At 35.3% G+C, this 17,181-nt stretch overlaps 1 protein-coding gene across 1 annotated transcript; it reads right to left on the bottom strand.

Moving 5' to 3' along the window:
* Positions 1 to 273: 273 nt before the first annotated feature.
* LOC132286490 (kinesin-like protein KIN-13B) lies at positions 274 to 16,016 on the bottom strand. The gene is made up of 12 exons (XM_059788839.1): positions 15,502 to 16,016; positions 15,194 to 15,412; positions 13,982 to 14,176; positions 13,628 to 13,735; positions 6,212 to 6,289; positions 6,033 to 6,114; positions 3,678 to 3,837; positions 3,287 to 3,589; positions 1,897 to 2,115; positions 1,433 to 1,787; positions 1,281 to 1,346; positions 274 to 856 (listed from the first exon to the last, which is right to left on the bottom strand). Exons 1-12 carry the CDS (start codon positions 15,664 to 15,666, stop codon positions 677 to 679), a joined length of 2,130 nt encoding a protein of 709 aa, XP_059644822.1. The 5' UTR covers positions 15,667 to 16,016; the 3' UTR covers positions 274 to 676.
* Between the last annotated feature and the right edge of the window lie 1,165 nt (positions 16,017 to 17,181).

Genomic DNA, 17,181 nt, shown 5'->3' with positions numbered 1-17,181 from the left:
ATTCACTCAAATCTGTTACACCGTAACCGATACTGCGATCGCAACCATGATTGTAATTGATGTGTATAATAGCAATGACAAGGTAGAAGGTTGTACCAAAGTTTTTTTGCTCTAAATAACAAATTTAGAAGCTCCTTTTGTCAAAGTAGCTTTAATGGGCGTCTGAAAATTCAAAAGACCATCATACTGTTTTGGGCTTAATCAATCAAACCATAAACGTGCCATAACCATTTTTCAGGAAGCAAGCAATCTCTGAATAAAAAAGATTGGACATTTAACAGTAAATTAACCAAAAAATTTGAGCATTTTCAACTGTAGACAAATGTTCTTTCACAATCCAACAAGAATATTCACTTCTATCAATCAAATTACAAGCTGCAGAGCTTTACAAAAGCATGCAGAATGACAACTATATGCAATCTTAAATGACAAGAATAAATTGTTGGGGCCTATATCAAACAAGGAAGACTAAAGCCCAAGAGGTGACCGACTGCAGAAAGCTTGCAGAGTGACTAAGGAACCAGCCTGTTAAATTTTGACTTGGCAGGGAAATACCCTCCCGCTGAAATCAGAAAGTTGCAATTAACCAAACCAACCGATGGGTTGGTCACTGCAAAACACATTCTAAAAGCGGTACCCAGCACGTCCAACTTCTATATGCACTTCTGTATAGGATTTAGTGACCAGATGAAGATACTAAAACATGATGCTCCTTTAGGCGTCTTTGAAAATGAGTCAAACGGTTTTGTAATTGTAAAATGCCTGCAGCCTTCTGGGATAGGATTGCATTCAAACGAGATATATAATCATCCAGCTGATTGCCCGGCTGATCTGCCTCAACCAGCAGGTTCATTTCCTGCAAGTATGAACGAAATATGAGAAAATTTTGAATACAAGCATCAAACTCTCATATGAGTAGCATCCAAGCTCAAGCAAAAGACCCAACAAGAAGTGGCCAACAAAAAGAAAAAACCTGTATATGCTGAAAAAAAAAAATTAGATTGTGAAATGACTGCAACTCCGCAGTGTTGACACCAGGATTTCCAGAATCATATGAATCTAATGATTCTTGCAGTAAAATATCCTTAGTGGACCCCACCAAACAACATTCCCGCACCACCCCACCCCACCCCACCCCACCCCACCCCACCCCAAGAACATGTGCTATAGATAGTTGAGAACCCATTTTAAGTGGTCTTGGCTTTAGATGCAACTAGTTGTTTAGAAATATTTAGGGTATAATCAAGGAAAAATATATCAAAATGCATATTTTCAAATACCTCTCTAACAATGTCCATCGTCTCCTCCACTTGCCTCCGGTGAGCACTTACAAGATCTTCCTCTTCCTGTGGTTTGCAACACAAGCTATTGAGGTCAACAAATTGAGCTTTTGTAGCTAAATAACCATTAGTAATTCTCCTAACGTTCTTACCTTTAAAAGGGCATTCAAATCATCATCAGAGTTCGAACTCTTAGCATCAAATTTTGGTGGGTCCTTCCATTTTGTCTGGCCATTGGATCTCCTCATTTTATCATCGGAATTTGAGAGATTGTATGCTTCAAGCTTTCCACCCTTCTTCCATGATGGCTTCCCTTGCTCATAGGACTCTTCAGATGCATCAAATTCCTCTCTGTCAACTTGTTCAGGCCATGAATCAGTTATGTTGTCTTCAAAGGTTGATACAGATGGTAAAACAGACGAGGGAAAAGTTGTTGACTCCTTCAGGTTCAACGTTGAAGATAAAACATCCTTCTTTGAGTTGTTCCCTTTTGAAAGACTCTTCACCCTAAAATATTATATAAATAAGAAATAGTCAAGCTTAGATCAAGATTTGGGAGGAAAAAAATGTAAAAGTGACTGCCGGAAACTTTATATTATCAGAAGATAACAAACACCTGTCAGCATATCTTAAAGTGTTGAGAGTATGTTCGCATGATCCCGAGTTAGGAGAAATGCAAGAAATCATTACTGTCCGAGAGTCACCAACAAACGAATCTCTCAGAACTTCAGTTAATTTACTGCCCCTAAAAGGAATATGACCCTGGTCATTGTCAAGTGCTCTTATGCATTCTTTTAGTGCAAGCAAGCTTTTATTGATCTCAGCTCCTTCCATTCTGTGGATATTAAAAACAGCTAATTAGAAAAGAACCATTTGAGAAAGGAATATACATTTGACTGCATTGCCTACCAAAATAAAAGCATTTTAAGGGATGATTAAAAATTAGATGCAGGTGAAAGCCCACAAATAACTAAAGCTAGAATCATTCCTAATAAGGAAATAAGGAAAACTTTAAATTAGGTTCTTGACCTTCCGAAATACTCAATCTGGTATGGAAGTTTCAATACAGAAATACAAGCCAAAATTTCATAGCTTCCAAGAAAGTAAGATAAACTTTTGTTCTTGGACAACCTGACTTTACATTGTTGCCTTTAAAGATCTCCTATATACAGATAAATATATTCCCTTGTCAAAGGGACAAACTTGAACATTCAAGATGATTTTTGGCTAGTGGAGCCTACCTATTTAAATTGGTCTTCATCAAAGACGTGTCTCAACAACAGTGCTTAAAAGTCCAAGCTTTAAGTTTGAAATTCAGAGTCAAGGGTCTACTTTCCAGCTTCCAGGCCAACCCAGAATATATTTTCGTTTTAATTTTGGAAATCTCTAGAAACAGATGAAAGACGCGGATATCAATTCAGTTCGAGTAAATATTTGGCCACGTTTTAAACCAATATTTATTCAATGCACACTTAAATAAATGTACCATCCTTTATTTATAAACATGATACTTAAGGCTGTGTAACATATAGTTTTCCTCGATAATTGAATGATCGGTACCTTTTGATCTTGGACACCTGACTTTACATTGTTGCTTTTAAAGATCTCCTATATACAGATAAATATATTCCCTTGTCGAATGGACAAACTTGAACATTCAAGATGATTTTTGGCTAGTGGAGCCTATCTATTTAAATTGATCTTCATCAAAGATGTGTCTCAACAACAGTGCTTAAAAATCCAAGCTTTAAGTTTGAAATTCAGAGTCACGAGTCTACTTTCCAGATTCCAGGCCAACCTAGAATATATTTTCCTTTAAATTTTGGAAATCTCTACAAACAGATGAAAGACACGTATATAAATTCAGTTCGAGTAAATATTTGGCCAAGTTTTAAACCAATGTTTACTCAATGCACACTTAAATAAATGTACCATCCTCTTCTTATAAACATGATACTTAAGGCTGTGTAACATATAGTTTTCCTCGATAATTGAATGATCGGTACCTTGTCTGCTTATCATTGTCAGTTGTATCTGCACCACGTTCACTCCCAGCAAGATCTATAAAGGAGAGCTTGCCAATAACTCTGGGCGGCTTTGATTCACTGCCATCAACTGACCTCTTGATAACAAGTTGAAGTATGGCATGTGACCGGGAGGATTCCTCATTTGCACCAGTTGTGCCTGTACTTCTTGAGCCATTTCCTTTCTCAATGAGCTCCTTAATTGTCTCCACTTCTGATACTTTGTATTCTTGCAATCCAACAATGCAAACTTGCTGTTTTCCATCCTCTCTCATGCAAAGTTTTCTGCACAAAAATATAGAGTTTTGCATGCGAATTTAGAGACTGCTAATGCTTACTAGAATAGTGTAATAGAACATGGTTAGAAACTTACTTCCGATCATTGAGGAGATCATAAAGTTTTCCACCGTAAATTTCAAAGAAGCTAACAAACAAATGAAAGCCCTGGTTCCGGTAAGTATGGTGCATTAGCCTCAAAATATCACGAGATGCTTTAAGGGGCAATGGTTTCATAGTAAAAGTTTTTCCACTCCCTGAACAAGTAATCAAACAGTAAGTGAAAGCATATCAGCAATGATAATTTGACAGAAAAAAATGACGATCTGATAGTTCAAGCCTGCACGAGTGTTACATATCAGAAGTTGATTGGATTATACATGATAAAGAAAGAGCATTTTCGTAAGGGCATTCCCTATCGCACCTTTAATATAGACATGCTAAGAAACATGAGCTATCACTCGTGAAAACTAAAAAAAAAAAAAAAAAAAAAAAAACACAATTTAATGAATAATGAAGCTAACCATTTTTGAAGCTAACCATTTTTATCTCTCAAACTATAGCAAACCATTAGGCAGGCCAATGATTTTAGACTTGGAACAAGTAAAATTAAGAGTAAAATATAACTCTAACAAGCATCATTGTTCATACATCATGAAATGAAATACTGCAAACACCTGTAATTAATTATGGTTAAGCAGTTTTAAGGCAGAAAGACGACTATAAAAATTGATAACTGTTACAATTAATTTAGTTGAAGAGCAGAACTGCCCTATTGTTCCAATGGAGAGAATTATGTGATAAAAGTACTCCCACGAATAGAGTAACCTGTGTAAGCAGCCAATAAGAAATAGTCTGTACTAAAAGTAGAGTTATTACAAAGGTTTCTCTAAGTTTGTATTTCAAAAATGGTACATGAACACAAAAAGAAGAAGAAGAAGAAGCAGTAGCAGCCACAGAAGTTGGATACTGCAATTTGATACTAGCATTTGACTGAATATAATAAACATGATTTCTAAGCAGACATGGTGTTGAATGTCACCTCAGACGTGCAATGTCTGACATGGAAAATCTTGAAATATAAAGAATGGGAAAAGTCTTACATATAGTATATAGACATATGCTAAAATATGTTAAAATATATATACACACACATGTATCTATTTTTTCACCTACATATGTTTTATGTTTCATTAATCCTTTTTATTCAAATTTCTGGAATATTTGAGGTCAACTTTGCATTCAACATGTGTCAGATAAATAAGTAATGTGAACACCCTACATAGATGAATGTCAACAAGGGTGATTTGGAGAATAAAAATCATAACGGGTCAAATAAAATATAGGGCTCCCTAATTTGTCAAACAATTTGTGAAATTTGGGAGCTTAAGCACTAGAATAAGATTAACCACAGCGCTGTCTCTCTCTCACACACACACACAAACACATATATATCCTCTCCTCATCCAACTCGGGAAGGGACCAAGAATTTTCCGATCTAGCTATCTCTTACCCAAAGCAAACAAGATGAGGTAGTAGGATCCAAATCAATTCAAATCATATTTAAGTGTCCATCTAGACATGTGTTAGCACAAGATCTGTGTGTAATACATCCTATGATTGCCAGTTTTTTCCTTTTTCTTTCTTTTTTTTTTTTTTTCCCTCTTGAAAGCTAAGGTGAGACTAATTACAAAGGAACAAAAGAAACAGAGTTCCCTTTCGCTTCTCATTTAAACATATTAGTTGCAGCTAGACAACAATACTAGATATATGATAAATACAAATTCAAGTGACATGGTTTTACATCGCTGTGTGAATGGTTTTACATCGCTGTGTGAAACTTCTTAGAAATTTTCCCACTCCCTCCATCTTATTCAAAAAGTTCTCATGTGAAACTCACCAACAACCATCCAAATTATCTGCTCGATTTAACAGAAAGTGAAACCATGGAAAAGAAGAAACCAATTTAAAGGCACATTAACAATTCATGTTTTTCTTTTTCTATTCATGTTTTTTTTTTCCTCTGGAAGCTAAGGTGAGACTAATTACAAAGGAACAAAAGGAACAGAGTTCCCTTTCGCTTCTCATTTAAACATATTAGTTGCAGCTAGACAACAATACTAGATATATGATAAATACAAATTCAAGTGGACATGGTTTTACATCGCTGTGTGAATGGTTTTACATCGCTGTGTGAAACTTCTGAGAAATTTTCCCACTCCCTATTGGCTACACGTGTTTCATGAACAGTGCGCATATATATATATATATGGATGACATCAGAACTCCACAAAGAATATGTAAGGAAGGATAAACTACTTTATAGAAATTAAGAATGCATTGACAGCAGCTAATCATATTATCAAGCAAGTGGAAAACGGTTCTGATTTTGAATGAACAGGTGACAATGTCATTACGGAATCCATATGACATTTGAAAGCTAGTCATATACCTGTTTGCCCATATGCAAAACATGTTGCTTTGGTGCGTTGAAAAATTATGGGAACTATAGGCTCCACAGTTTCACGATACACCTACAAAAAAAAAAAAAAAAAATTTGAAATGAATCATGTTTCGGACTTGATCTTTTCCCATTTTTCCTTTTTTAATTATATGTTGTCTTGCACTCACCTCATCATTTGAAACCTCCTCATTCAGAACTGCATCAAAAACAAATTCATGTTTTTCCACATATTCCGTTAGGTCAACCTGCATAATTGAGAGTAAACTTTCAAGAAAATGCAAGAAGGCTGAATAAGATTTGATGATGAACACCTGTCACTACAACAGTTTTTGCCTTAGAATACCGCCATTAAGAAAGACAAGCACGAAACTTTATAGAATATTACATGTTCTTACAGAGCTATAGCTTGAGGATGCTAGCAACCTTGACCAAAAAACACACTAGGGAGATGTTTACAATTTGATCACTTTATTTTTATCATACACGCAGGGGCGGAGCTAGGGGGGACCAGCAGGGGCCATGGCCCCCCAAACTTTTTGGAAATTTTTTTTACATGTTAATTAATTTATAAATTTTGCCTCTAAATCTATTAAAAATTTTAATTGGCCCCCCCAATATTTTTAACACATATATTGACCAGCCAAGTTTTTGAAAATTCTATTAATAGTCCCTAAATGTTAATTAATTTGTAGATTTTGTCCCTAAAATTTATTAAAGATTTCAATTGGCTCCCCAATCTTTTTCAAAACACATATATTGACCCAAAATAAAGAGTTTGAAAATAAATTTAGTTTCTCTCTCTTTGAAATTTAAATTTTTTTCAACTTGCACTCTCTCATTATTATTATAGTCATTTTTTTTTGGTAAATAATTATTATAGTCATTATCGCAACACATTGTTATTTTATTTATATATACACGTACAATATCTATAATATTAATTCAAGAGAGAGAAAAAATGAATAAAATAATTAAAGTACCCTCATGTTTGGTAAAAATGCATGAAGCATAATTTGTCAAACATTTTTGTAAAATGGTATTTACAAGAAAAATATCTAAAATTATATAATAATCTTTATTGGCAAGTCCTAGCCTCCTAGGAATATTTGGAAAGAAAATAAACTAAAGTATTGTGAGACTCTCAATGACAATAATCATATCATCTATGCTAATACTTTTAGTTATCACCTTTAAATAACAAATTTTATAACTATTTGTATCTTGTTTAATAACTCAATAATAATCTTGCTGAATTTAAAATAAAAAAAATAAAAAATAAAAAAAAAATTGATTTAAAATTCATTATGTTGTTGAATTGTGGAATCTACGTATTTAATTTTCTTCTTCCAAAAATTAGATTTTTTAAAAATTAAAACAATTGATAAAGGAAATTTGATTTTCTAACAATGCTTATTTCTTTACGTTTCTTCTCCAAAAAAATTTTCTATCATTTTTTTTTTTTCTGTCCAAGTTGTATTTTTCTCATTTTTGAATTTTCTCAAGACATATATACTATGACTAGTATTTAAAAAACAAATTCTATTATAATTGATTTATAAATTTTTAAAATTTTTGTTACATAGTTCATATCCGGCCCCCCAAACTTTAAATTTCTGGCTCTGCCCCTGCATACACGGAAATAAAAGAAGCTTGTTTGGGTTCTTTCGTGGAACAATAATAAAAGGATAATAAATGAGAGATACCACACAAAAGATAAGGGACCCAGAATGCTACTAATCTGGAAAAAGGAGAAGTACACAAACCGAGGGGATTAATGGTGAAGGTAGGAATGTTTGTGTACTGTGCCAGAAAGTAAATGTGCTCAGTAATGGTGATTCTTGGTTACTAATGCTCTACCCTTTAATGCCCAATGATATTGGTATAGGGGTGGCAAAATGGTTCATGACCCACCAACCCGCCCATATCCTCCTGCTTTTAAAAAATGGATTTGAGTGAACCATTTTAAAATATGGATCAAAGCGGGTGACCCATATTCAACTCATTTTTATAGAGGGTTAAACGAGTTGGATATGGATACTCATATTCAACCTGTATTTCAGCCATTATATAAGAGACCCAGATTCAGCTCCTCTATTCGACTCAAATTCACTTCCTCTCTCTCTAAAATTCTCTCACATGATCCCAGATTCTCTCTGCCTCTCCCACTCTCTATAAATTCTCTCTTTAAGATTCTCTCTGCATCATCCTCTTTCTCTCTCTAAAACTTTCTCTATAGCCGCAATGCTTCCATACCCACAAAATGCAGCCGAGCACCACCACGCACTCCGCACTGCACAATACTGACATTTTGTTACTGTTGCTAATAGTATTACTTTAGCGAGAGAAAACAGTTACCAGAGAGAGAAGAAGGTTATTGTCATGGTTTTATGATTGAAAGATGACCAGCATTAATTGATTTGTTTAAGAGGTAAAAATTCCATAGTGGTATTTTAGGGGGAAAAAAAAAAGTATAGACACAGTAGTTGTTTCGTGCCTTTATGGTATAGCTTCTTTGTACTACTATAATACTGCTCTGCTAGACCCACAACACATACAATTTATCAGTGTGTATTATATCTGCTCTGTTTTCCTACCAACAATATCCTGTACTTCTTTTGGTAATTCTTGCGACAATATCTAATGGTCCATCCCCCCTTCTCTCTCTCTACGTCTACATAGACATATACATGCATATATAGGGAGAGAAAGAGAAGACATATGGAAGTCAAAATAATATTTTTAAAGAAAATTGAAGCTTTTTATGGTTAATTGATTATTGTATGGACAAATCCTTTTCACATGTACGTGGTGAGAGAGAGGTGGGTGAAAGCATTCTTTTAGACTCTGAAATCGACTATCTAAGAACACCTATATCATAACTATTTAATTACTGTATGGACAACTCCTTTTCACGCATACTTTAGTGGTTAGAGGGAGGTGGGTGGATGCAATTTTTTATTTTATTATATATATATATATATGAGTAAGGAGTCTGAGTAAGTTGATTTGATCTAGCTTTTTAGGGCCTGTTCACTAGCGCTTTTACTTTCTAATTTTTACTTTCTCCAAAAGTAAAATTATGATTTTGATTTCTTAAGCTGAAATAGAAAGTGAAATTATGTTTAGTAATATCTCATATTCGTTAAAATTTTGAAAGCAAAATAACAAAATCAAGTTTAATAATTATGATTTTGCTTTTTTTCTCTCTTTTTTTTTTCACCTGCGTACCCAGTTCTATCATCTACCAATCCCACCATCCCCCCAATTCAGGTTCGCATCCACCAACCCCCATTTCTACCTAACCACAAGCACTACCAAAAACCATCACCACCTCCCATCATAGCTTTCAAACATCAATAATGTCACTACAAACCTCTTTCCAACACAAAATTAAATGTCTTCCAGAACCAAGATGTTCACCACTATCCAAAACCCCCTAACCCCCTCTTCCCACTACAATTGCAATTGCTCCAATCACAGTGTCAAAATAATAATAATAATAATAATAAAATAAGAAACTGCGACCCCGCCGCCATTAAGACTTCTTGGGGTTGTTGTGAGCTCTCTTCTTCGCCGGCAACACCGACGTTGGAATCAAGTAGTACATGTTGCCTCACTTGAGCTACGACTCCGACGTCCTCTCCGTTGCTAGTCACCGCTTGCCGTTGGCCAATTCCAAGCTTGCAGTGGTGTGAGACCGGGTGATGAGATGATAGTTCAACAGTAGGAGGAGGAAGAGATTTCAGTCTTCAATGGATGATCGGCGGCGTTTGGTAGCAGCTTGTGGTGGTAGAGACAAGGAGAGAGAGAGGAGCTGGTGTCCCCTCTGTCGCGGGTCACCACTCGTCGATCACTGATTGCCCGATTCCAAACTTGCAATGGTTGTGACGTCGCTCTTCTAGGTCTTGGTGATACGAGAGGATAATGGGTTAGAGGAAGAAAAAGGGTTTCTAGATGAATACTGGGGAGTATCTTAATTTTGGTGGGAGTAGCGCTATAGTAGAGAAAGTAATTTCTGTCTACAGTGGAGAAAGTAAAGGAGGTATCAAATTGTCACTTCCTCTTTTCTTCATTAAAGGAGGAAGTACTTTCTTGAAGTTGAAAAGTGAAATTACTTTATTGAACATGATTTCTACTTTTGATTCCTTATTTTAGGAATTGACAGTGAAAACAGGAATTAATTCTTGTTAGTGAACAGACCCTTATAGTGTGCCTGACATCTTAATTGTTTTCTAAAAAATATTATTGTTGGAAAATTTATTGGATGGTGAAAATGGGGTGAATCACAACCATTTAATGGAGGATAGGAAAAGGTGGTATTGAATTAGAAAGTGTCCCAAGGAACTTTTTAGTAGCAGTCACACAGTGGCCATTAAATGTACCAACAGTGATGGATAAAACCCTCAAGAAAAATTACTCAGCACTCACATATGCTAAAAGTAAGATATATCTCCATTTTATGTGTTGTGGGTGTAAGCTGGGTTAAAGCATTGGTTAAAAATTACCCATATATCATTCTTTTTATTTAATCATTTATTATATAGAAAGCTTAACAAATGATTTCATATAATATATATATATATATATATATATATCTCCATTTTATGTGTTGTGGGTGTAAGCTGGGTTAAAGCATTGGTTAAAAATTACCCATATATCATTCTTTTTATTTAATCATTTATTATATAGAAAGCTTAACAAATGATTTCATATAATATATATATATATATATATATATATATATATATATATATATATATATTATATGAAATCATTTGTTAAGCTTTCTATATATATCTTACCTGCATGCATGTCTAGTCATAAAATAAAATAATATACTTATCAAAAAAAAAAAAAAAATCAAATAATATAAATTTAAAGAATTTCCAAAATAAATTGAAGGATTTGCGTTATTCATACATATTTTTACAAGCTTTTATCCTTTTAAAATCAAAAAATATAATGATCAAATTATCCAAAATAACAACATTTTTTCCCTTAAAATGGGTCGGTGGGTCATGGCAGGCATGGTTATTAAAAGCCCAAGGCGCACCGAGGCGCTAGAGGTCCCTTGGAACCTAGGCACGAGGCGAGGCACGCGCTTGAGTAATGTGAGGCGCACAAATAAAATTTTAAAACAATAATTCTCCGCAAAAATAACACAATTAAACAATGAACATCCAATAATTAAAACACTAAATATATCACAATTAAACCAATAAAGCAACCTGTAAACAACATTCAGACTATTCAGCAAACAGCATTCAGAAAGATGTATTCAAAATTTAAACAATCTAGCAAACAACATGTAGCAAAATTCAGCAAATTGCATTCAAAAGAACAAAAAAAACAGAACACAACAACAACAAAAAAGAGAGACAGCCTTCAAAGAAGAAGGGAGAAAAAAAATGAGAGATAGAGATTAGAGGAAGAAGAGTTCAGAGATTGAAAAAAAAAAAAAAAAGAGATAAGAAGTAGATGAAGAAAAGAAAGAAAGAAAGAAAAAACAGAGGAGTAGATGAAGGGGGGAAAAAAATGAAGGCCAGAGAAGACTGAGAGAGGAGTAGACGAAGGGAAAAAAAAATGTTCACAAGAAAAAAATACAGAGAGACAAACGGGAGAGGAGTAGACGAAGAAAAAGAAAGAAGAAAAAAAAAAAAAAACAGAGACCCAGAAGAAAAAAAATAAAAGAGACCCAGAAAAAAATATACCAGAGACCCAGGAAAAAACAAAACCAGAGATTCAGAGACGAAGAAAAAAAGAGACCTAGAAAAAAAAATATATATATATATATATAGAGAGAGAGAGAGAGAGAATAAGCAAATTAAGAGAGAGAGAAGAGGAGAAGAGGAGGAGGAGGAAAAAATAACTGAACTGACCTGGTAGGCTGATTCCTGGCCCAAATCCGACCCAACCCGCCCATTTGTCACCCCTAGTATTTATAGTCCAAGGTCTCTTGTGTAATACCCAAGGGATTAAGGCCTTGTTGGAGTATTACCAAGATCCTAAAGTTCTAAGGTTACGACTAATTTAGCCACTTATGTGGGGCTATTAAGTCAAATCATCTCCTCCTCCTCCCGTGTTTATTAGTGGCGCATTAAATGACTTTGGCCAGTCTGATATAGAGGCAGTTGAGCATTAAATGGCCAAGGCATGGCATTAAATGTATCCAGCGTAATTGTGAGTTTCTATCATACATGTGATCACCACATGCCTTTCATTGGGTCTAGTGTTTGGTTTATTTGGACGCCTCTACAAGATCCTTCTGGTTGTCCCATGATGTGACTATAGGCTCGGGATGGGCTCTATGTACGCCCTTCCTTTTTCCAGTCAGTCGTGCATTTTCGTGGGGATTTCCTCTCAAGTTTTTAGCAGTCTTCAAGGGGCCGCCTTGGTTCCTTTTTGGAGATCAAGAGTTCAAGGCTTAGGAAAGTGCTTCAATGCTTCCAAGAACTGAGAGTTATCTTCCAAGGTTTGTGGAACCTGAGGTGGTGCCTTGGGATTTTGGATACGAGACTTGAGGGGACTGAGGTGGTGCTTCATGGTTCAAGACTCAAGAATTACCTCTTCGAGATTTGAGTGGACTTGAGGTGGTGCGTCATGGACTCATGGTTTTAACCTTTTAGACTCGAGTTGTCTCATCGAGGTTTGAAGGGACCTGAAATAGGTCCTCATGGAGTCATGGTTTTGGACTTGAGAGTTGCCTCTTCGAGGTTTGAGGGGATCTAAGGTGGTGTGTCTCAGGGTTTTGGACTCAAGGATTGCCCTCTCGAGGTTTGAGGGGACCTGAGGTGGTGCCTTAGAGTTTTGGACTCGTGAGTTGTTTCTCGAGGTTCATGGCGACTTGAGATGGTGCCTCAGGGTTTCAAACTAGAGAGTTACTTCTTCGAGGTTTGGGGACTTAAGATGGTGTCTCACGATTTGTTGGGCTTGAGAGCTACCTTTTGAGGGTCTCACGTTTTTGGGTTCAAAATTTTTCGTCTAGTGTTCCAACTCTTTGGCTTGTAAGGCTGGCCATATAGGTGGTGTGTGTTTGTTACTTGTGACTTTTTAATTTGTGGGGTTGTCCACGTAGGCAACGCATGCTTGACACCCACAAAGCTTAAATGAGACTCCATAAAAGAGTACTGCATTTTCATATATTTTAGTGGAACTTCTAAAAGTATCTTCTTTCAATAATATATACATAAAAAAATGGGCATCAATTGTTCAGATAAGTGCAAAGCACACCATAATAGTTCTAGCATTAAAACATGAGCTGAAGCAAGTTTATAAATGAAGAGCTGATGAGAAAGATCTAATTCAAAAACGTCACTTAAAGGATCCATAGCATGTCAACAAGCAATCAATTTAATCCTTGCATAGATTTCCAAATTCCACAAAAACAAAACAAACAAAAAAAGAAGTTAAATACGCAGAAGTGAATGGTATTTGAATGGTATGTAAATTTTTCTTACAGCCCTATACTACAAGGGCAAAAGAAAGAAATCTTACCACCTTACGTATAACAAAAAAATCCAATGAAGTTCGAAGTTTAATAGCAAGAACTACTAAAACCTAAATAACATGGCAATGACACTAACCTTGAGTTTAGTCTCGTGTACTGTTAAAGAATTGGATTGCCCTTGTATGGTTATGATGTCTTCGTCATTCTTTGCCAACTCCTTTTTATTTAAGGGCCTCTTACGCACCTGGAACCAAACCATCAAAGCAAAATTTAGAGTTAGACACAGCACCATAGAAACACTTTCACTCGTGGAAAAAGTCATTTTAACGATGTAGTTTTAAGGTTTACAAGCTACCAACCAGGTATCAACACTGCTCTTCTAATAGGCATCGCAATCCATAAAAGAGAAAACAAAATCCAAAGGTAGCAAATAGTCATCAAGCAATGGAAAATCCTTAAATTATAAATTAAAGGAACAAAAAGAGCGTACCACAACTTTGATCTTTGCAACATTGCTGGCCTTTTCCTTATCGGGAGCAAAACTTTTCAAAAGGTTGTTCTCTGGCAAACCACGAACTCTGCCAGTTTGTTTGATGTTCCCAAGGTATGGCTCAGAGTCATCAAAGCTTCTGCCGCGAGTCAAATGATACATAGAAGGGGCATCATACAGGCCAGCAACTGGCATCTGTACAGGGGATACACAAATAACAGCAGAAAATTAAAATTGATCATGAACTCAAATTTGCCATATTAATTTTTCGTCAAACATGTATTCAGATGGCGTAAATTATCTACTTACACGAACAAAAATCAGATAGAAGTATTAAAACATCCAAAGAACCAAAATCTTATTCAATTATTTGACTGATTCATGATTCAAGACAAAAATATTTTGTGTGTATTTCAATATTTCATTGAGTTTCGATGGCACCATCACAATTTCTATGGCATTTGAATAAAACTTTATCACCTGAAAATGGGAAAATTGAGGACTATTGGGACTTCACCAGGTTTTCTGATTAATTATAAATAGGTCTCCTTGAAATGAGAGAGAAAAAAATAAAATAAAATAAATAAATAAATAAATAATCCAAAGTTAAAGATTACTTATGTGGCCAATGCTATTGCCTTTGATCTTTTCATTTAATTCAATATATATAACTTGCGGTTGCAGCTAAACTGTTAATTAGGCAATTCAATATCTATAGGACATCCAAACAAACTCTTAAGGATTTAAATACAATTCCCATCACCTTTCAAAATTCAACTGCAGGGAATTCCATTGACATTTTACTGAAAGTGACAAATTTTAAGGGTCACTTGGACACTTCCTTTATTTTTTCTTGGTAAGTAAGACGCACACACCCACCATTGCCCCTTATGGGGATTTAATACCTCAACTCTCCATTTGGAATGCAGAGAAGCTACTAGTAGAACTAAACCCTTGGTGATACCTAAGATCCTTACTAGTTGAAAAACTCGGATCGATTTCACATGAGAACTATGGTATACAAGATCAAACCAAAGTTTCTATGCAGCATTATCCGGCAAAATTTAGACAGGTATCCATAAATTATGATTCCATAGAGTAAGCTCCAAGAAATAATCAAACATAAAATCCACAAATATCAACAATGCAAATTCACACAGTTCACATCCCCAATCAAAATGCAATATTTAGTTCACAAGGAAAGAGACCCACCTCAGGAAGCAGTTCAGTGTCCAGAGAATGCAGATCTAAGAGCCCAGGGCTGAACTCACTCTGGGAAAGTTGCTCCTCACTGTTCTTCCTCTGGCTCGAAGACCGTGAATCAACCGGAGGAGTCGATGGCTCCATAAAAAACTCATTTCCACCATTAAAACCCCTCTGCACATTCCTATACATTCTCGATCCCTGACCTCCACCATAGTAACCATAGTCCTGTTCAAATTGAAAGATCGAACTGTGACATTCCAGCATCAGATCTATACATATACGTATGAGTTAAAGGTATGAAGATCGATCGATACCTGTGGAGGAGGAACAGATGTGTTTGAAGACTGGAGGTGTTGAAGGCCGGCTGATTGAAGCCATCGGCCGTTGGATGAGGTCTCCAAGAAGTTGTCGGAGTACTGTCGCTGGTGATGAACCGTTGACGCACCAGATCTCTGCATCTGCCGTCCCATTGCGCTCATCTCCCACTCTCTCTCTCTCTCTCTCTCTCTCTCTCTTCTTTCTCTCTCTAAAATTCAACCTTTTAATCAGAACTCTCTCCCTCTCTAAATCTACAACTATGAACAACCTGTATTGAATTATGCTTAACTTATCGCAACCCCTTTTTTGGGAAAAAATCAATCAATCACAATCTGCGATTAAGAACGTGAAAAGCACAGATTAATGGTCGAAGAAAGAGAGAGAGAGAGAGAGAGAGAGCGAGCTTCGAAAGAAAGCGAAATGAAGCATTCGTTAAATGGAAGCTTCGAAATCCAACGGTTGAGATTCGTCTGAGCTTCTTCTCTGTACTGGTAACAGTACTACTACTAGTAAACAAATGGACTCTAGAGAGAGCTTTGAATTTTGAAGAGGATAGTCACGTGCGAGGAGGGATAAGCACGTGCCTTGGATTGTGAGTGGTCGTAGTGACGACGGGGTTTGTGGGGTCCACTGGTTTTTAAATTGGGCTTGGATGTGCTACCGTCCCACATGGTGGGCCCATGTAGTTTTTGTGTTTTGTGGTGTGTTGGTATTAATTACAGCTATGACTAATTCTCGGCCCGCCCATTGCTTCTCATTCAAAATTTCGGCTCGAATTTTATGCTATGTTGTAAAATATATATGATTATCTATTAAACTCAAAAAAAAAAAAAAAAATATTTGCTTTCGAGGACAGTGTTAGTTCACACATTTAAAAAAATAATGATACATCATATAGTAGTAAAATTAAGAAGGTAAAGTGACGAGAATGATACTCCTTGTGAGTCATAATCTTTCAAAATATATATATATATATATATATATATATATATATTGAGTCACAATTTCTCAAAAGAAATATTTAATTTAAAAAAGAAGGAGTATTTCTTTATTATTTATTTTTAATTATTTTAAAAGTAAGTACAATTTTCAGTTTAGCAATGTGCCACATGCGTGGTGAATATAAATATATTACTCACTAATGAATAAGCAAATATTGTCTCTTTTTTAATGCGTTACGATTCCACTTTGTTTTTTTTTCCTTTCAAAAATTAAAATAATGTAGTTATCATTGAAAGGTGCACTGCACTTCACCATTGTTACACAGAGTTGTCTTACAATTGCCTATTGAGAAATAATAATGTTGTAAATTTATGTATTGAAAAACTTGACTAGAGTGCAAGTGGAAAAATTTGAAGTGCAATTATCAATTTTTAAATTATTCGAGAAACACTCATTTTGATAAATCCCACTAATGTGAATTTTCGAACATTGGACATGGAGTATTCTCATTCTAAATTTATTCGGAGTATTCTGATAAAAAAATTTAAGGTAATAAGTATATTCACACATTTATTTTTTACTTTTATAGAGACTTAAACTATCAACCGTCTACTTTGAAATGTGAGAAAGTACCACTACGGCTATATAACCTATTATCAAAGTTTTCTAATAAGAGCAAATTTGTTATTTGACCAATTAAAAAGCCTACTTCATGAACTCAAAAATAAAAAATG

This window comes from Cornus florida, unplaced genomic scaffold (assembly GCF_030987335.1).
Source record: "Cornus florida cultivar Cherokee Brave unplaced genomic scaffold, ASM3098733v1 CherokeeBrave_3.0.0_Hap2_Chr11, whole genome shotgun sequence".
Lineage (NCBI taxonomy): Eukaryota > Viridiplantae > Streptophyta > Magnoliopsida > Cornales > Cornaceae > Cornus > Cornus florida.
Note: the sequence above shows the minus strand (reverse complement) of the source record. Positions and strands in the feature narration are given on the sequence as shown.